The sequence below is a fragment of the Urocitellus parryii genome, chromosome 3, assembly GCF_045843805.1.
Source record: "Urocitellus parryii isolate mUroPar1 chromosome 3, mUroPar1.hap1, whole genome shotgun sequence".
In the NCBI taxonomy this organism is placed as follows: domain Eukaryota; kingdom Metazoa; phylum Chordata; class Mammalia; order Rodentia; family Sciuridae; genus Urocitellus; species Urocitellus parryii.
Window position 1 is genome coordinate 172,814,967 of NC_135533.1, and position 22,365 is coordinate 172,837,331.

The window sequence follows — 22,365 nt, forward strand, 5'->3', positions numbered from 1 at the left end:
GAAAAATATAATTTTACATGCATTGAACTTCCTCCCTATCTCTGGAGAAAGGCAAAGTTGATGTTCTTTTTATGGTCATAAAGAAGGAAAGCATAGGACTGGGGATGTGGCTCAAGTGGTAACGCGCTCACCTGGCATGCGCGAGGTGCTGGGTTTCATCCTCAGCACCACATAAAAATAAAATAAAGATGTTGAGTCCACCGAAAACTAAAAAAATAAATATTAAAAAATTTATATCCCTCTCTCTCTCTAAAAATAAATAAATAAATAAATAAATAAATAAATAAAAAGAAGGAAAGCATACATAACATGAGACCCAAGAGCATCCACAAGTGGGTTTCAGGGGGTCTAGAAACCCCCTGAAATTCAATGTAGAAAGCTATTGAGTGTGCATGTAAAGAGACTTCTCTGATTAAAGGCCTGAGCTTTCATCAAAAGGTTTTTGACCCCCAAAGGGCTGCTGTAGGAAAACTCCAAGCACAGAAAGATGCTATCATTTGCCAAAATCACAAAACAGGAGGCTTTCTCTAAAATGCAGCCTATGGCCCCTGCTGACCCCATCCTAAATGGCTGTAAAACAACTTTCCTTTCAGATTTGTTTATTTCATTGTGTATTTATAACTCAATAGCATATATACATGCAGTTTCTTCCAAATTCACTCATATGGGTTTTTAATTGAATAATAAAAAAATAGGAAAAAGAAAAGCTACTGCCACCAAAATCTACTGCTACTTTCTTAACAGTGAAATGTAGTCTAATGCAAGTCACTTTAAGAAAATTAAATATATTAAAAAGTGGTAATTAATTATGATTGAATCAGACAGGAGTTGTAGCTTGAAAATATACACTGCCAATATCACTACTGTTCCTAGTCCAACATAGGAATAAAAAGGAGCTCCCACATGTCGAGGGTTATTAAAAACCAGATGTTGAGATCGACGTCTTGTACGCTGGTGAATAAAGTAAAGAAATATGACAGTCCAACATAAACTGTGCTAACATTTAACATGGCAGAAATGTGGGTGAATTCCTTTTGTGAACTCAGAATATTATGCATTTTTAAAAGTTTTCATTTTTAAAGTTGAAAGAGTTCTTAAAAGAACTAGAAAGGGAAGTAGAGATCATTTCTGATCTCTCTAGTCTTCAAAGTGTAAACATGAATTGACCCTCATCACCAAGTGATTTGGGTCAGAGTGAGTGTCCACTTGGGGAATAAAAAACAAAAGTGCAGGAGCTGATCAGAGAGGCAGCTCCGTGTCGTCCAAACATTTGCAGCTGTCTCACTGCCCTGCTGCCTGCATCTCTGTGTGCAAATATTAATTTCTTCAGCAACCTTACCACACAGAAATGTAAATCTGGGAACCCCAAAATAAGAAACAGATAAGTATCACTTGCTCTCTCACTATATGCCAAGTTATTTAGAAATACTTGGATTTTTAAAAGGCATCTATCAAACATGGGAGAGTCTGTTTCCTTTCCTTGTTTTTCTGTTTCCAAATCGACTCTGTAGCAGTTCTTCTGGATGCTGCCTAGTGCTTGATCCCTTGTGTGTCCTTTGAGAGTCACTGCTCTGCCAGAAGTTGCCAAAATATGTGGATGGGAAGAAAGGCTCTGGCCCAACAGTCATTTGTGTGCTTTTGTCCACAGCATCTGAGGCTGAAAACATCCAAGGTGGACTAAAGCCCAGAGCACAGCGTCCACAAAACAGCAAGATTAAAGAGGAAGGCAGGCTTCACTATCAAGTAACCTCAGGATGTATCGATAGCTCAAGGGATGATGGGATAGACAAGAGGCTGCATGGAAAGCCCAGATGCTGGGCTCTAATAAGATCCTCTAAACACCAAGATAAAACAAAACTCCTCACTGATCAACAGCTCTCAGTGGCTGTGTTGATGACAAGATTGAAAAGCAAAGAAACTGAGTCATTGCTAAAGAGAGTCTTGCTGTTGTGGGCGGCATTTATTAGCCCCAGCAAGAAAGTTCTGAGCAGGAACTCTATAATAGGACATTATAAACAGTATAAACTGATATACACTTTTCATTGATCTGTATTTTGATATATTAGATACAGCCAGAAGGCAGACCCAAGTCTTTTCAAAACACCTGCATTTCCCTTTGAGTTAATAGCCTGACTCTTTCCTTGACATAGGAGGGCCATATGTCTAATGAGAAACTTAGAGTCACACCTCTCCTAGGTAGAAAGGAGGGTAGAATGAGGGAAGCGTCATTTTCAAATAGCCCACTGCCTTTGTGGCAACTCACTGGCTGTCTCTGCCAGGAGGTTCAACCTGACTTCCTTGCAGGACAATTAGGAAAATCATAACTAGGTCTGAGTGGACCGAATCCGGAGCAACTCTCAGTTCTTGTGGCTTCTCTGAAATTTCAAGCTCTGAAAAGCCTTCCTCTGCAAATCACAAAGCAGGACCACAAAATGGGATTCATGATGTGCCCTGAGGCTGGATTTAAGCAAAGCAGATCCTCTTGACATTTCTAACTATAGGCTTGGCCAGCACAGAGAATGGACAGATATGTGTGAAGGAAAATGACAGGCTTAGGTGTGAGCCTGGAAAAGAAAGGCAGTGACCTCATCAGGACACTATATTTTCTTCCAAGTTCAAGTCCATACTTTCCCTCTAGAGATTACTTATTGGTGTCTTCCATCTCTCCTACCCCCTGCATAGCTTAGCCAATGGATAAATGTTTCTGTTCAGGTGATGGGTCAGGTATTACCTGACTTATATTTGCTATATCCTGCAGGACCCCCAAAATAGGAAAGTCCTATCCAGGTTCAGATACCTGCTCATTGATCTTTTTAAATACCCAGGCCAGAAAGAGCTAACTTGCATTAGTGCCTCCTCTCAGAGAGAGTTCTGGCAGCTGTACCTGTTTCTTCACAAGTCTCACCTTGGCCCAGAGACACAGGTGAGGGTTCTTGTGCAGCTGTGGGAAGAAAGGTTCAGGGACAGACACCTGGCCAGGAGCTGTGGAGTGAGGGTCAGATTCCAACCTAATGGCAAAAGTACACACACCCTTTTGACTCTGCCATATGAGCTGCAAAGTCACAGAAAAAAAGAGCTCTGTTTGCCCCCAAATGGTGTTTGTTGGTCTGCTGAGCTCAGCTCTGAAGGACTCTGAACTGTGAACTGCCCTTTTTTCAGATCTCTTTTGAACCTTGGTTGGAGGGAGACACTACAACTTCAGCTGGGTCCCTCTGTGCTTTCTTGAAAGAAAAGGGGTCCTCATGTGCTACTGCAAGCGTACATGTATGGATTATCAGTGGCACCTGACCAAATTTTAAGGACCTTGGGGGAAAAGGCAGCACCTTTACTTCCTTCATTCCACCCCATAAGATCTCAGTCATGGAAGCCTAACAAACATTTCTTGATGAATAACTAAATAAGGCTTGGTTCTTGCTCTTTTGAGTGACTGGGCTCCTCTGAAAGAGGGTGCTGCTTGGATTTCAGAGTTTCTCAGAGTTGTCAAGATTGTGCTGACCCTGTGTCCTCAGAATGACTTCTTACCCTTTCTAATGTACCAGCCAAATGCCTAGTTTGTTCTTCTATTACCATTTGGGGAACACGGAAACTTCACTAAGCTGAGCAGGGAGATGATGGATATTGTCTGAATTTTAAGACACTCATGGGTGTCTCTCAGATAAAAGGCAAAGACTGGATAAGTTGGTTCTATTCTGCAAGTTTGCTTCACAAGGACACCCTGAGGCCAGGCAGTCACCCAAGACCTCTTTGGGGAGCAGGTGAGAACATTATAGAAGTTTTAGGGGTAGTCATCTTTTCATTTATATTGAAACATGTGTATGTGCTCTTCTCAATTTTTAAGCACTATCATTGTGGGGCATCTTTAAAAAATTAACTTTCCATTTCCTTAAAGCAAAAGAAATTCTGACAAACTAGTCTCTGGTGCATGGTGCCAATTCTCTCAGCTAAAGAACACAAGATACCCAGCTGAAGACGAAACTGCTGGAAAGCTCTATGTTGGACAACAATATTGTTTGGGAGCTCAAAGTCAACATCTGCTAAAATCTGAGCCATCGCCAGATAACCATAAAAAAAGGGGTGGGAGTGAAGACAGGCTTTATTTTAGCTCCCTCATCCATCAGTCATTAACACTTGGCTTTGTTAAACACAGTGAAAATTGGGTTTTTAACATGACTCTGGTTCTACCATTTCCTGGCTGGTAAGCAACCAAATCTCCTAGCCTTTTGACTCTTCATTTCCTCAGTTGCTTAAAAAAGAAAATGGGACCACATATTGATCCTGACACTTCATAGGATTGTTATGAGAATTAAATTGGAGAATGTAAATTAAACTACATTGTAGTTGCTGAGGACTTATGTAAATATAAATGGGCACATCATTCATAATGGCAGCATTCAAGAGTTTGTTACTATGTATTATTGCAACAAATTATTTGATAGCACAGGAATGCAAAGGCAAAATGATATGAGTCAAAATAATCTGATATTGTGTAAAACCATTCTTAAATATTTTAGCTTCTCTGGGATGTTCTAAGTTAGAGTTTATCCAGATCAATAATAGATGCCAAAAAAATGTTAGAGTTCCAGTGATTCATAAGTAAGGTGATTTTTTTTTTTAGCAAAACTAACAGAATTTGTAAACAGTATATGGAGTGCATATTGAAAAGATATTTCCGAGTCCTTTTCCTCTGAGTGTTTCCTTATCTTTAGAGTGTTGCAAGTGCTTGGAGGGTGTAACTCAAACACTACCCTTATTAAATCAGTTCAAGAAAGTGGGGGGGGGGTGGCGATAGTATTTAGCAATATAAAATGGATTTCCCTGTTTCCCAGCATTTCAAGGTTGGCCACCCCCTTTCAATGGGGGAGCTGAAATGCTGCCTCTTAGACAAATGTGACTGGATTAAGGCAGCAAGTTGAAAAGAAATCAAGCCTCCTATGTTGCCAAGAGGAGTTCCATCTATAAGCTGGGGAGTGCAGGCTGTCTGGAAACCCCTGTGGACTCCAAAGACACTGCAACAAATCTCTTAATGAAACCTTAATACTGCAAACAATGTGTAAAACTTAGACAAATCAGTTGAAGGGGGGAAAATCTACTTTACCCAAAATAGAGTAAGGCTGAAATCTTTAATAGGCTCAAGCCTTCTTGATAGAAAAATCCTTTTCTAACCAAAGAATCTTGATTCATTAAGAAGCTCTGCCTTTCTCTCATACATGAAGACCCTACCCGCCAGGGTTTATCAAGTCATGCCCTCATGTGCTTACATGTAAAGAATAAACATCACACCCAGATTAAAGAGCTTTGGCAATAACGTGCTCATCTGCAAGGCAGCTTCCCTGGCTGCTGTGCAGCCTGGCCCCTCCTCTCCTGCAGCTGGTGATGGTTGGGTGAGCCTGTAACTGCTAGTAAGGAAGGAGGCAGTTAAATACCTCCCACAACAGCAGTTTAGACATTTGTCCCCATTTCCTTCTTACCTGTGGCCTCACAGAGGGTTATTCCAGAGCTTCTGCTCTTAAAAGCAAGCAAACAAATAAATTGCCACCTTATTTTCCCAGTGGTGAGAAATCACATAGGCCCTCTGGTTTACATTTCAGTGACTTTGGCAATGTTTAGTAGTCTTTGGGGAATAATGAAAAAAAAGGGGGGGCATCTGTCCTATTTTTTTTTTGTTTCTTATACTTTGTAAAAATAATGAAACTACTGAGTTTAAACACAGTATCTTCCAATCTACTTGTGACAAAAGTACTGGAAAAGAAGCAAGTGGCTCACAAGATTTATTTCCAAATGCATGCGAAAATATTATTGGCTTCTGTTCTGAGAGGACTGGCCCAGGAGGGACAATGGTAGAAATCTCTGAACCCTTCTCCCATTCAATAAATATCAGTACCAACAAGAAGTTTCTTCATGGGTTATTGAATTCAAAAGTTTCATCCCTACATGAAGCTAAAATGCAAGGCTTCTTCCAACAAGTGGGCCATGAAATTAAATTTGCAATGCAAAAGAAGAAAGAAAAAAATCTATTCTCTCTTATTGAGGCAAGCTTTGGACATACTAGAGTTGATAGAAACTGATATTAAAAGCCTAAGATACATAACTTTTCTTATCAGGTTATTGTCATGGGGAACTAGAAATTTCTGGGTTTTGCTGTTCTTTATCTACACTTTGATAAGCTCTGACACACATGGCTAATTTTTTGTCTGTGTAAGAAATGTGAAAATATATTTACATGCATATATACACAAACACATGTATATAGGTATACATAATGTATATTCAGACACGCTCTTGGGAAGCTAGGGAGAGAAATTTCCAGTTAAACATGATCTTGAGAAATTCTTCCATATGTGGAAAAGTCCTCAGTTCATCTGACATATAGCAATATATACATATATACACACAGGACACTATGTATACATTTATCCCACATTCATTTAACCTCAAAACATAAAATAAATTCTTTTTTTTCCCTCCCTAAGCAAAAGCTAGAAATAACAACTCTACATATAGAATCCATCTTCTGGGGGCAATGGAGCAAGTTAAACCCCTCGTCTGTTTGTTACAATTCAAAGGGCTTCATTTTGGCTAATCTGCTGGTGAAAGTGCAAGGAAAGCAGGACATCAATCACAAACCCCTCCAGCACTGCAGAAAGAGGGCTGAGGGTGAGAGGGGAACTAAGGGTCTTGCACTGGCTTTCTGAGAAGCCCCAGGACCCAGGGAAGCGCAAGCTGGGGACTGCTTCATTCTTGGGACTCTACCAACTTCTTATTGACTAATCACAAAATGCAGGACCCAAGGAGGAAGAAGAGCAAGAGGAGGAAAAATGTTGACAGGGTTTAGCAGACAGATCTGGAACCAGGAAACATGGGGCCTAGGGGCTTCTACCTGCCTCTAGCCATGATGTCAATGAGGACCTACTTGTAGGGATAGTTGGATATTTCCCTACCACATGAATGCTCTTTAAGACAATGTCTAATTCTATCTGAAAGCAGGTACCCAAGACTCAGGTATGTGCAGAATGGATGGACAGAGATGAGAGGGCAAGAGGACAGGAAACTTGTTTTTACTTTCTGAGCTTACTGGACCTTACAGATCCAGTAGGAACAGAGGGGAGAGGATGTGTTTGGGGACCATTAATTTCATAACCAAGACAGTGAGCACTACATCCTCTGAAGCAGTTCATAGGATCACTCCTCAGCACTGGCCTGCATGTTAGAACCCAGGGTCCCTACACAGAAATAAAAAACAGATTTCTGTAATAATTGAGACTTGGGTCACTGAGATCATTTTATTGTATCTTGAAATACAATCTGTATATCTGTCCCATGACCCCAGTTTGATAAGAAGGCTGAATCGGTTCTGAGTTCTTTAGTGACCAAGTCATTTGATGGCTTACGACAAGAGTTCCAGACAGAATTCTATGGGATTTTTTAGCAGAAAGTGGAAGTGGATGTTCAGTGCTCCCAGATATATCAAGTGATACAAACTCACACCTCAATTGAGAGCCAGTGCATGCTGGGACCAAGAAGTAACCAGGAAGACAGAGAAAAGGATCAATGATCACTATTTATCTTCAGACAGATTCTGGAAACTGCCAAGTAGAGTAGGTAATATTTAGATGTGTACAATCAATTTTCTATGACTTGATCAACAGAGCAGACCCTCTACAATTAAGAATGCAAAATGGAAAACTCAGCTTCTGCCAGAGGACAGTGACTATCCAAAAATATTCCTGACACCCTGGGTGCCCTGGCCAAATGAAATGCCTTCTGTTTCGCTCTGGGATCTGGTTTGTTCCAGGCCCTTGTGTGTGCAGAGGCCCTCGGGTAAGTAAGCAAATAGATGTGGGTACTAGCAATTCACTGCCACTAGCTTCCTGTGACCCAGAGAGAGCAATTTCCTTCCCTTTCTGGGCCAGAATCCCTATTCACTGAAGACCTTGCTCTGCTGATTCCATGGCGGTTGGGAGAGTTTTCAAGTAAGCCTCATTTTTATTGGCCAAGGGAGAGAAATAATTGAGAGGAATAAATGGGGACATGTGAAATGGAGGGGGTAAGAAGAAAGGAATAAAGGCACAAAACAGAAGAATGGAAATAAAGACAACAATGGTTGGACCAAATGGAAAGAGAACTGATGAGATAACATTTTACTTCAACACTGTAAAGTCACAATAAGATAAAATTTAATATAATTCAGTGTGGAAAGGAAGAGCACATTTGCATTTTAGGAAAGGTGAATGGGATTTGGTCATGCAACCTAAATATACATAGTTGTCCAGATATATCCATACCAATATCTAGAGAGGTCTGCCACCAACATCCTCACTCAAAGGCTGAAGCCCATGGAACCACTGATTTTTAGTTTTGTGTCTTAAGATCATTAATAATATTAAAGGTGACAAAATCCTGTGAGCTCCCCAACTCCAGTGAGTGGGCATTTTCATTCAATGAAGGAGGGGGAGAAAAGACAGAGGAGATTTCTCCTGGTCACCATTAGTGGCCAGATATACTCTAGTGGCATAGAATGCCACTTGGAACCAGCCTGTGGCAGATATTTTAACAAATATAAATGTATTTTGCATAAGAAAGCATGCAGGCCCTTAAAGACCCAACTCCCAATCCAATACCCATCACAGAAATGCAAATCTTAGATGTGAAAAGGACAGCTCAGCATTTTACTTTGGCTGCAGTGTGGCACTCACTTTCATGCTATGCCTTCTTATTAATAAGGCTGGTTCATTTATGGGAGCCACTAGGAGAAGCTTACTAAAATATGACTTTTCCTGGGACAATAAAAATCATAAGATGCCTACAAAAAGGAATGTAGAAAGACTTGATATTATAGATATGACTAAAGGCAAGGAAGGATAATATTTAAAAGAAATAATATATGATACTGATGATGAGAGGCATAGAGGCATTTAGGAGAAGCTGAGTTTCCACTTGGTTTTGTACAATCAATCTTGGTTACCTCAACAAAAATAAGATCACTACTGTGTCTCCAGCAGGTTTCATTCACGATTTGATCTTTATTGTGTCATGGGAAATACTTGTTGTCTGTCCATGTGACTACTACTTTGTTTGAAGGAGTTCTTAAGTCTCTATAGGGATTTTGTCTACAGGTATAACCTGGACATATTTAATGGCTGTGGCTCTCCTGGGGGTCATAGGCCTTTGGCTATCAACTGTTCCTTTCTCAGGTAGGGAGTTAGACTGTGTGACTGCCACATTGTAGCACTAACTACTTTTATACTTTCTCCAAAATCCTCCCACACCCTCTTGAAATTCCTTTGCAATCCCTACGTGTTGCAGATTTATGACTATTGTTGATTTCCTGGGTCCTCATCCTTGAGGCCTCTTTTAGTTCAGGGTTCTTGGTGGGATATCTCATTCTTAGGTATTATAGACTTTGAGAAAAGATCTCAGGAAATGAATGGAAGAGGGACTTTCATCTTCTCCTATACAAAGCGTAGGGCAAACTACCTAAAAACTCTACCTTCTGATGAAGAATGCTGCTGGATACTAGATATAGGTCGGTCTTATTTTAAACTAGGTAGTCTCTTTTCTTCTGATACTCTGAGAACACTATTTCTCCAAGCACAGATGTTATTAGAAAAGGGGAGAAAATCAATGATCAAATAAATCTGGGAAATGCTGGATTAAATAAAATTGGAGAGTTTTCCTTCTTATATGACTTTTTAGATCCTTTGATCTGCTAAATGCTTGAGGATGCTGAAAAACAGAGTTAAAATATGCAGCACTTTCCCAAAATACTTTGCCCACCTAATCTTTGTCTCAAGACTTCCCTCCTGGGACTAATGTTCTGAAAGTTACTTTGGGAAATGCTAGTCTAGACTTATAATACTTGGATTCAGTTCCTCTCAAGGAGAAATCAAAGTAACGGAGAAATCATAGTAAAGGAGAAAGGGACGGGGAAGAAATGGAAAAAGAATATAATTTTGCAAGTGCCTGGCAATACTTGAATTTCCTAAGGAAAAATGAGTTTCTCTGGGCACATAGCAAAGTTTCTGACTGTTCATATTTCATCATTTTCATGTATTCTGATCTCTTAATAAAACTCAAGAGGCAACGTCAATATTTCATAACCCCTCTAGCAGAAGACACTGTGGCTCAAACCCTGGAGTTGCAGGAAGGTCAAGGCTGGAAGATTCATGGGAAGTGGGCCAGGAATCCCTGAAAAGATCTTTCCCTTTTAAGTGATCTCAGCTAACTTGGGTACATTAATTGAAACCCACCCAAATCAACCCATGATTAAGATTCTCATGCTGTCACAGGCTGACATAAGGTTGTTATTTTCTTTTAACAAGAAGTTACTACTCATACATATTAGTATATGTGACTTAACAATTACCTATAGGGCTTATAATCAATTGAGAAGGATTTCCTAGTCTTTAATAACTGTTACCCTCTGGGACAGAACTTTATAATAACTGTTATTAAAGTTATTATAACAACTGTTACTAGGTCCCAAGTCTCAAGTATAGAGGAGGACATCATTTTCTAACTCTGGAACAACGTAATCTAAAAGGGCATCTAGACTAAAAGATCTAGCCATTTCCATCACTGGAGTCAACCAAATACCCTACCAGTGTTCCTTGTTTAACTCTCCTTCACTAATTGAAAGGGTATGGCAATAGAGCCTATAGCCTTCATGACTACAACTGAAAACAATAAAATTATCTTCCTGGTCAAGGGAGTTTCACCTTTACCATGAAAGCCACTGCAGAGTCAGTTCCTAAACCATAGGAGCCCTAAGTAAGTTATAGTTACCTTCAATCCATCTTGCTCTTATTGTCATGACCCAGAAAAGAACTGAACTAGATATTTGAGGACCTAGATTCTTGTCCCAAGACTGGATAGCAAACTCCCTGAAGGCAGTATCCTGTCCTGCTCATCATGCTTCTCTCCAGTCTCTGCATATTGGCTGGCACAGAATTTGTGCCCCAAATATACTTGAAAAAGCAAATAGCTAGAAGCAGGATTCTAGCATCTCACCCCCTCCCCAGGGCAAGGATTTCTCACCTGGAAAAGGGATGAGCCTGCCTCTCTATCCATGGGTTGCTGAGAGCATTCACTGAGGTGTTGAAGGGAAAGTGGAAGACAATCACTGTGTCCTCAAGCAGTAGTGTATCCAGAGTGTACCCAGACACTCTTCCAGGAATGCTAACACTTCAGAAGGGCTCCACCCTGAGCAATCATTTCTACCCTATGGCAACCTCTACTATCTATGGACAAACATAAGACCCCCATCCCAGCAGATAAGATATTCTAGCCTGTGATTACAGGTCTCTGGAATAGCAGCAGAAGGCCACTTTCATAGGAAGTATCATTCGTGATGCCGGTAAATTTGACCTGGCATCCAATTTCCAACATGACATATTAGGACATGTATCTCTATGATGAGACAAACCATCTGTTATCCTGTGTGACCACTCCTCTAATTTAGCTCCTAATGCTTTCTGCCTTTATTGTGCTCTCTGTGCCTGTCTCTCTGGTGGAAAGGGGAAGCCTAGAGTGGCCTCCCGGCATGTGTGCTTAGAGGAATGGCTACCATAAGGTCTACAGGCTTCCCGCCGATAAAACCTCACACTGACATTTGATGGGAGAAGGTAAAGAGCAAAGAGCATGAGCCAAAGAGCTGGGACCAAGAACAAGAGTGAAGAGATCAAGTTATCAGGATGCCAGGTACACCCAGTAGGTGAATGTTGGAGGAGGTAATGGTGGTGAGAACTGAATAAATAAACCCAAAACCAAATAAAAGTTCAGATACAAGATAATGACATACAGTTAATATGTCTCTACTTTCCAGATGTCCAAATCAAGATTCATTTTGAGAGCAAAAAAAAAAAAAACTGGTGCCTAAATGTAGATGTCTTGTGCAAACACTTTCTGCAGCGGTGGGGGCTCTGAGGACAAATGCTTCAGCATACAAGGGTCTGGCCAAGCCCAGGGGATAGGAAGCCTCTTGGTCTGGCTGCCTCCCTGTGCAGCACTGAGGAGGGCTTCTAATGTTCTGCTCTATATAAATAGTGCCCCCTGGAGTTGTACTCCTGGCAAAACGACCTGGAAACTGAACCTTAACTTTTCTGGGATACCAGTGACAACAAGATGAAAACAGAATCATCTGAAAAAAGTTTTAGGAGCATAACAAGCCCTTCCTTCCCCCAACAATGAAGCCCCCTCTTCACACAGGTAACTGTACCAAGCCCTGTCCAAAGACATTCACACTTACTCAGAGGCTTCCATTCCTTTGCCCATTGCCCTGCCCCTACTGAAAGGTAGTGTAGAAAGTATACTGGGATCACCAAGCACAGTAAAGGAAGAAAAACTGCCTATACTGACTACATTATCCTGATAGTTTCATTAATTTTCTAATGTGCCTAAGATTCACCTTCAAGAGTTTTAATACCATACATTATAAATAGTTTTTATATTTGGTGAATGAGTGTGAATATAATGGAAAATTAGGTGATTTTTATTTTTATCAATTGAGCTTTTCAGTGGCTTCCCTGAGTGAAGGGAGAAGATAGGGTTCAAATTAAATAAACCAGACTCAAAATGGATTTCTCTTCTTGTTGTTTTACCCCATCCTTAATTTGCATCACTAAAGAATTTACTAGGAAAGTGCTCAGCAAACTGGAGGCTTCTCTGGTGGCCAAGCTCCAGGAAACAAAGTGCTTTCTTTTAAAACTCCGAGAAAGAGAGACATTCCAAAGTAACCTGCCATAAGATACCAGCAATAGTCTCTTAACTCTATAAAAGAAGAAAGGAGGAGAGGAAAGAAAACGCCTAGCACAAATGAGAAAAGACAAAACCTTAAAGAGGAAGGAGAAAGGAAAACATTTAGATTCCTTGAGTGATGGAAATAAATACCAAAGCTATTAGTTTCAGTTCAAAGAACGTATCACTTTATGCTGTTTATTATTTCTTGGGGATTATTTATTTTATCTTAAAATATCCAAAGGGTAAAAGGGGTCCTGGAGGTAAGCAGCAATGAAACTGACCTGGTCCGGAGAGGGCCTGTGATTGGAATGTTGCGACCTCCCAGGAGATCGATGGTGGTGGTGGTGGTGGTGGTGGTGGTAATGGTGATGGTCTTCATCGTAGTTGTCTGCCATCAGCTTCATTCTGTTCTGGGTCTGTGCAGAACAAAAACCAGGAAAGATTCCATCAGGAGCTAGAGGACCAGTCAAAGAGACTCAGGGCATAAGGATAGCACCTCTAGGACTCCCTTTGCTCTTAACCCAGAAGTTATCATTTCTAGTTAAATTAAAACTCAATAAAGAGAACCATGCCATTAAATTGGTGAAGGAGGCTTTTGTCACACCCTCAAAGTTACTATGGTACATCTGTAGATATCAAGGTACTTCCCCCTTGTGACTTAAAAGAGAAAAAATGGACATATGCTAAGGCACTTGTTTCACATTATCAAGCAATGACAGAGAACCAGAGTAAGCTTGCAATTACAAAGTGCCAACACTCACATCCTACACTCCAGAGCAAGCCAGAGAAGGAAGCCTTGATGGAAGAATGGAAAAGGGTGGATGGGGACACAGAGCTACAAACAATGGAGTCACAAGACAAGGCAGGAAAATCCACTCGAAAGCTGCCAAATGTGAAAATACAGATGGAGATGGTTTATTGCTATGATGACTTCTTGGGAAGGGCTCTCTTTGGACATTTTAACTGATATTATCCCTTGAGGGAATTGAGCAAAAGGTTCGAAGTCCATGCAAAAAGGGCTGAGCACTTTAATTTACACCTCATGAAGTTTGTCACATGAGGCAAGTAGGTATCATAGTTAAACAATCCCCTGTCCCCTGACACTCATAGAATTATATTTTTCTATTAGGCAGGGCAAGAGATGGACCAGAGGGAAGTGACTTCACAGGGCCACAAAAATCTAGAAAAATTCTCAAGGACCATGGGGGGAAAAAAGTGTTAAAATTACCCAGCCCAGAAAGTCAAGAAATCTGGGGACAGGTCTGCCTGACTCTGCTGATTGTGTTGCATCAAGAAAGTTATCTCAATGCATAAATCTCAATTTCCTTAAGTCTAAAATGGGAGTAATCAGTCATCTCTCCTTCACGTTGCTGTGAGGAGCAAGTGAGGTGAAGGGCTTCGAGTGTCAGTCCAGTACCTGATACGTAATGAGCTGACAGTAAAAGCCAAATACTATTACTACCATTATTGCTGGTATTCTTGATTGCTGTATGAAATTTCTCCTTTCTGCATGCTGTTTGCTTTGCCTCTCCTCCCAGTACCTCCCCTGGACCCTTTCTTTCACCCTATGTGTTACTAACTCCTATCATCTTCTCTAGGAATCTTTTTCTTTTTTGGTGCTGGTGATTGAACTAACGTAGGGCTTCACACATGCTAAGCACCTGCTCTACCACTGAGCCACACTCCAGCCCCTGAAGGAGGCTTTTCTTTCCCCCACCCTTTACGCTGGGTGGCACGTGCTTCCTGCTTACCATGGCTCTCTGACCATGGATTTATCTGTCCATCTGCTGTTAGACCTCAAGGCTGTTTCTTTCATCTGCGTCTCCCCACAATCTAGCACAGGGCTGTGCGGAGGCAGATATTCAATGCATGCTGCTATAATGAGTGACTGAAGAAATGGCTTTGAAGGATGCTGCCATCCTAGAGACAAACTGCACGTGTTGTGCAGGGGAGGTCATTGAGAGTTGAGGACACGGCATGAGTTTCCATAACCGTCCTGCTGGAGGCCCCAGATGAAAAGAAGCCATCAGTACCTTGAAAGAGCCAGAAGTCAGATGTTGGCAGGCTCGCCAACTGGTTGGAGTTTTATTATGTAATATGAATAATTCTCTGATAAATAAAGAGAACTCTGGCCCTAACATGGAGCATTTTTACAGTATTTCCCCCTACAACCTAACTTACTCTCAAAACTTTCCTGGGAGGAATTATTAATTATTATCATCATTTAGCAGCTAGAAAAGTAAGGCATAGGTTTTAGAGTAATTTTCTCGCCATGGGACATGGAGATTTTCTGGGTCTTCCAATCTTCAGTCTGTAGGTTTTTTCCCATGCCTTGCTGTTAGCAGAACAGGCAAACAGCTCGACAGGTAGAAATAGCTTTCCCATAAATGACTTGGTTCTGTTAAGTTTTGGAAACACCTCACAACCCAATTCTACCTGCCAAAGGATATCTCATGATTTATTTGTTCCATCTTTTAAAATGTGTACAATATTTGGAAGGTCCCAGAGTGAATATAAAAAAAAATGCATGTATATGATAAAAACAATAAAAATATAGGGAAAGATCCACTTAAAAATTAAATAAAAAATCCCAGGCAACCTTTGGCAGCTGATAGCATTTCCATCTTTTCCTTGTCCACTTAATGTGTCAGAAGACCCAATGGACAAGTTAGGCCTTGTGAGAAAGAGCAGGGCCATGGAGCTCTTGGGGACCAAGTGCCAAAGATTCCCCTCAGTCCTTCCGCCCTTGAACATGGGATTCTGAAGTTCAATGTTCACACCTAAAATTCCAGTTTTGTCACGGGAGAATGTACTTTTGAACTCACAAACTAATAAATCTGGAATTGCTTCTTCTAAATAAAATTGTGAGAGCCTGAAGGGAGCTGTGAGATCTGCGATGGTCAAGGAGGAAGGGACTAGCCCAGGCATGAATGATGGAGCCCAAATGAACAAATAATAACTCTGCTATTGTAAACATTGTAATGTCCTTATCCTTTGGGGAAGCTCCTGTGATTTCATGAGATTATTTTCTTACCAGCAACAAGCCTAAAGTTCCCTACCTTTGAACTGTATCCCATAAAAGAATGCACAAGCTAAACAAGATGCTATATGCAGTCCTAAATGTGTCCGCTGAAACGAGGTGTTGGAGAGCAGGCATGTCATGGGATAAAGACTGTAAATGAATGATGTCATCTTTCCAATTTGGTGCTGAAATATAAATAAACCATGTTGTTCATGTGAATACCAGATCTGGGGGAAATGTACACAGAGCAATTGTGAACGGAAGAGGCTCCTTTTGATTAGTCTGGGCTGGGAGAGTAGAGTGTGAAACAGAGATGAAAAATGAGGGTTTGGTCTGATACTCTGGACCATTTTTTATTTATCTTGCTTGTAACACATCCCCTAAACTGTGACTGATTTCTTACAGGCTGGTTGCTAGAGTTCTTTCTCTCAAAACAATCTGACCAATCTGGCTCCATTAATTCAAATTGCAATTGGACCTCCTTTTGATTTTTTAAAAATTTTTTCCAATCTGTACTACCTATCCTCACCTCCACCCAATGATATTGGTTTCCTAGCATATAGAGAATGATCCGGAAGGATAGGAAGTCACAAATAACACTCCCTAGTAGTCAATGGAAGAAAAACTGCAGAAAGTTTTAACAGGGGTTAGAACAAAGATATTATCTGTAGTTTGACCAGGTGACCCCAGATATAATGGGTCACATCTCTGAAGCCATCAGACTTACATGGGACTGGACAAAGCCTTAAGCACCAGATCTTCAGGACTGTCCTCACTGAAAACCTAAGAAAACTAGTTGCAAGCTGTAGAGAGACAGTTTCCCACAGCGTAGCCCCTGGACAGTAGGGACTCATTTAGCGATTCAAGAAAGCCCACTTTTGTCGGGTGTGGTGGCCACATGCCTATAATCCCAGTAGCTCAAGAGGCTGAGACAGGAGGATCATGAGATCAAAGCCAGCCTCAGCAATGGTGAGGCACTAAGCAACTCAGTAAGACCCTGTCTCTAAATAAAATACAAAATAGGGCTGCAGATGTGGCTCAGTGGTCAAGTGCCCCTGAGTTCAATCCCCTGCACAAAAAAAAAAAAAAAAAAAAAAGAAAGCCTACTTTTTCCTTCTTCAGTATCCACCAACCTGCTAACTTGATGCTTTTGCCTTTGGTTATCTCATTTAATCCGGTTTCATTCTGTTTCCTCATTCTTCCAGGCACAGGTTTGTGTCTCCAGGGTCTTGACCTCCTAAGGATGCTCCTGCTGCACTCTTGCCTCCCTTCAGATGTGAATGTTCTGCAGCCAGAGTAACATCACATTCTGTGCATTTGGCTCTGCAGAGGCTCCCTGCTATCCTCAGGAAAAGAGCCCTGCTCCCCAAGTGCTTACAAGTCTCTGGCAGGTGATTGCTATTTCCCTCTCCATACCCACCTCTCTCTCTCTTCCTCCTTCCAGCCTTGGGACAAGTCTGTTCTCTGTTTCCGCTGCGCCCTTCATCCTCTAGTCCTTAAACCTAAGTTAGACTCATTAGTTCTTCAGGTCTTAGTGTCAACATCATGACCTCTACACACACCTTCCCTGAGCCTACCTCGTGAGGGCTTATGTAATCTTCCATTGCTTCCTAGGGAATCCTTTGCCACACCCTCCCCCCCCCACCACCACCCTTTGCCTTACAGTGCTTACCTCTGAGAATGGTAAACAATTGCATATTTGCTTGGATTTCTCCACCACCAGGCTGAAAGTCTCTTAAGGGGAGCACTATGCCTGGATTTCCCTTGTACTTGCCACCTGGGGCAGAGCCTGGTGTAAAAGCAGTAAGGAAATGTGTGTCTCAGCAGTGCATGCAGGTAGGAAAGAAGGAATGCAGAGGGCACCGGTGACTTTGGAACAGAGAGGGAAAACCATACAATGAGAGTCTGTGATGAACCAGTTCAGTATTTAACTCTTGATGTGACAGTTTAACTTTTCCTGTTGGGTATGGTTTTGATGGCTATTCTTGGGAGTGGCGAGAGCAGGGTGAGATATGTAGGGCAAGCCAAACTGGGCTTCTTCAAGAAATATTCTATTTCTCAGTAAACTGGATCTGGCGACTTAGTCTTATACTTGCCCACTTGCTCACCTCATTAGGAATAAGGGGAACTGGTGTGCTCTTGGTGCATTTTCTTACTATCCCCAGCCTTCGGAAGAGCAGGGGACTTTGGAAGGCTTTTGTTAAGTGCCAAAAGTCAACCATGGAAAACAGAAACTTTATCCATTAACTAAAATTCCTGATAGACAACATCTGTGAAAAGGTGCCAGAGACTGCATCTCTTTTGACATTTCTGAAGACTTTATCCAAGGAGCTCTTGAAACTAAATGAAAATCCTTGATTGACTAGTAATTGGCTCAATAGATTAAGGGCAATATGTAGCTATAAAAGTGTGATATTAAAATGGCCTTTAAAATATTTTAGCAAGGTGGCAATAAGAAACTATGCTTTGATAAGTCATCTGGATCAAGTTAACAATAAAATCTTCATGAATATGGTTTAAATAAGAAAAAAAAGATGTACAATAAGATTTGCTGCCACAGGATATGAAGATAATACTATACAATAGCAATTACACTACTATCAAAGTTTTATTCTCCTTCTTTTCCACCAGGGACATACAAACATTCCAGGACTCCTCTACTTGTTTAGCTTCTGCCTAATCAGAGCAAGGTAAGCAGTTCTCATCTGCAAATAAAAGATGGAAAGCCTGACAAGAAAGAGGAGAGGTATTTTCTGAGCATCCAGTAAGTTCCCATGGCAATGAATCATAATCAGGTAGACTGTGGGTTCCAATGCTCAAGTCATGACTGGAAGACAAAATGAAGCAAGAGGATGAAACACATTTGGCCTTTCGTTTTTTGGGATTAGCTTATTTCAATTAGCATGATAGTCTCCAGTTCCATCCTTTTACTGGCAAATGCCAAAAGTTCATGCTTCTTTATGGATGAGTAATATTCCACAGTGTATATATACCACATTTTCTTTATCCACTCATCTATTGAAGGGCACCTAGGTTGGTTCCATAGCTTGTCTATTGTGAACTGAGCTGCTATAAACATTAATGTGGCTGCATCACGGTAAGATGCTGATTTTAAGTCCTTTTGGTATATATTGAGGAATGGGATAACTAGGTCAAATGATGTTCCATTCCAGATTTTCTGAGAAATTTCCATACTGTTTTCCAGAGTGGTTGTACCAATTTTCATGCCCACCATCAATGATTGCATGAACTATTCCATGTTTTTATAATATGTCAAAATATACTCTACTGTCATCTATATCTAAAAAGAACAAATAAGAAACTGATGTCTCTGACACCAAAAAAATTAAAAAGAAGATGAAGAAGCTTTTAGAGGAATATGTTACACTGGAAAATGTATCAGAGGAATCAATGATGGAAAGGCTGTGGGCACGGATAGACATTCATTCAACACTTGTCAAACTACAACGACAAGAGTAACTATGCCAGGTGAAATGTTCAGCCAGCATGCTTTAGAGAGAACTGTTTTGATGAGCTCATAATTATTCAGTGAGTGAGTGGAGGAACAGGATACAATCTCAGGTTTCTGACTCCAGAGTCTGACAGTAGTGGTATGAAGAGTAAAGTCACAGGCCAGGTTCAGGGGACAAAGCAAAGATGAATAAGACATGAGGAATTAAAAGAGTGACTATAATACAATATGGGAAGAGAAATGGGAAAAAAATGGAATGTTTTAAATGGATGTCCAGGAAATATCTCTGCCAGCTGAGAGCAAATACATCAAATGGGTGCATGTCCCTTGTGCAAAGATTTGAAAGTTAGCCAAGATATAAGTACAAAGCAGAGTGGGGCTGGAGAGACGCCATACCAAACTGGCCTTCTAACCACTCTGAATGGAAAAATAGGCCCATATCAGGACCTGGGAATGCAGGAAGTGGGATGTGTGTGTATGTGTGTTTGTGTGTGTTACTTTCTTTATTCCTTTATTAGATGTGGGAAGAGCAGAAGATGTGTTTGAGATGATCATTTGCCATCTTACTTCTTAGAAGAACACATCAATCTGGGGCATTTGGAGAGGAATTTAAGATACAGCCACTGCCATATGCTCACACATGTCAAACTATGATGTCTCTGGGCAGACAGGTCAGGCTCTTGGCATCTATGATTTACAGATATCTACAATCCACTGCTACAGTGTTAGTCCCATCTTGAAAAAATGATCTATCTCTCCAACTCATTCAGCTTGCCTTTCCTTCCTGCCATCCATTAGCCTCAGAGCCTCCATCAGATGAGACTCTCCCACCCAACCCCTTAAGGTGCCTCCCTTAGTTGTTAATTATGGATGGACAATTAGTAGGTCACTATGAGGGATTGGATGCTGTTTTTATATCTACTCATTGAGTATCTTTATTTTTATAGATAAAGGCAGTGCTCCTCTCATATCCTCCTGGTCTACTTTGGAGGTCACCTGAAGCTTGGAAGTGTTACCTTCTTTCCACCTAAAGCCCCTGCTTCTCTCTCTCTGCCTGAGGTCTTCTTTGGCCACAGGTACAGACTTGGAACAGGGTCTATCATAAGTGCTGGGGAGCTCAGGCCCCTGGATTAACCCTTAATCTGTGAGGGAAGGAGGGATGGAGAAATAGCATCCTGGTTCCTGAGTGAAACAAGACTGTGCTACTGCCCCTAAGGCTCCCTTCCCTGTCTCAATTCGCCATTTTCTCGCTGTGCTTTGTGTAGTCACCTCCCAAATACACTTCCTGCATCGAATCCTTGTCTTGGGAACTTATTTGCAGGAATCCCATCTAAATCACTTGTTGGGAGATTTAAAAAACTTTTGCATAGGACAAACATGCCTGTAACTTTCAGGCTCCTTTCCATAGAAACTCATTGAGATGCCTCATCGTCTAGGATGATAGAACTAGCACATTCTCTGGAGAAGTAACATCTTCCTGGCACTAGTTCTGTCTTGACAAACATTCCCTCTGAGACTCAGACTGAACTACTTTTCCATGAGCCTCAGTTTCTGTGTCTATCAAATGGGCAACTGAGGGAAGAATGTCTTCAGCTTGGATCAAATACCATATGGGGAGATGCTATTCTACTCTTCTTATTCCTGACTGAACATTTTGGGCAGCTTATTTTTTTTTCTTTTCTTTATTTCTTTTTCTGCTAAAATTAGATTATTCTGTTAAATTGCTTCCTGCTGCCACCTCAGGAACCTAAGGAGTTCCTTCGAGGCTCATGGACAATGATTACAGCTGGAAGCCTCACCTTCCCTATTCTGCCACCAGCCAGTGCAGCTTGAGGGGGCGGGGAATTATTTATATAGAGAGAGTTCTATAAACTCTGTTCTAATATGGAGGTTAGGTTCCTTGACAGTGGGCAGAAGGAAGACTGGCACTATGAGATGGAGCCACCTGTTAACATGGACCGTAACAACCAATGTTTACCCAGCCCCTGCTGGGTGCCCACAGAGCTCTGCTGTGCATTTAGTCAGTCACACCAACTCTACAATATAGACTGGAGTGGGGGACTGTACCCCAAATCTTTAATAGCTGCTGTGACAGGTGCAGAAACCTGTGAGAACAAAAAGCTACATGAAACATAGGTCCTGAATATCAGCCTGTTGGAGGCTGTTATCCCCACTATAGAGGCGAAGAAACTGGGGCTTTGAGGGACTAAGAAACCTGTCTGAACTCAATAACTGGTAGATTTGGGATTCTAACTCTAGCCTCCTATACAGTACTGAACCCTGCTGCTCAGATCCATGAGGACTGTCCCCTCCACAAGAAAAGCAAGACTGATTTGGAAATGGGCACTCTGAGCACTAATTCCAACCAGAGCTTAAAAAAGAAGCAGCTCACCTTTGATTTCAAAGTTCTCTGTGAAAAAGTTGAAATTCACATTACAAAATCTCAATGGAGCCCCAGAGGAGCCCATGTTGCTGACCAACCCTAATATAAATACAAAAGTCATCATCTGCAATGCACACTAACTCTTCATGCTTCAACCAACACTACGGTTTGGGCTCTAGGCTAACACACTAGCAGCTGCAGACAACCCGGGAATTTCTAACATCCTGAGTACCTCTGCAGGTGGTGGAGTCCGGGGGAGGGGGAAGGCCCTAGAAGTTTCCCCCAGAAAGTTACTTAGTTAAGCACAGGTCTGTTTAATTAAGTAGTGGGCAGCACATGCTATACTTAGCTTTTAAACACTTGTAAAGTCCTCTTCATTCATTTATCTTACTTGTCACTGACAAGCTCCTCAAGGACTGTAACAGTATGCAGAGCATGAAGAGCCTGGGTAAACAACACATATTTTATGTGGAGTCTAAACTGTTTCAACTCAGAGAGTCAATAGAGGGTCTCAGAAAACCCTAGAATCTTCTCTAACCCTTGCATGGTTTGTTAGAAGTTCTTTTTAATAAAGTAGACTTGAAATTATAATTCTATATTTTTTTAAATCAAAGTGTGTGTGGGGGGGCACAGAAAAAGTAAAACGGGGAAGAAAGGGGGATAGAAAGGAAGTAGAGAATGAAGGAGAACGGAAAGATGGAAGGAAAGAAAGAGGGAGGGAGGAAAAAAGAAGAGAGGGAAAGAAGTGAGAGA

At 41.3% G+C, this 22,365-nt stretch overlaps 1 protein-coding gene across 1 annotated transcript in view; it reads right to left on the bottom strand.

The window, feature by feature from the left end:
* The window catches only part of Erc2 (ELKS/RAB6-interacting/CAST family member 2), an 808,331-nt gene that overhangs the window by 125,906 nt on the left and 660,060 nt on the right, over positions 1 to 22,365 (bottom strand). Inside the window, exon 17 of the mRNA XM_077796473.1 lies at positions 13,017 to 13,151. Coding sequence (XP_077652599.1) covers positions 13,017 to 13,151 — 135 coding nt within the window. The remainder of the gene's footprint in view (positions 1 to 13,016; positions 13,152 to 22,365) is intronic.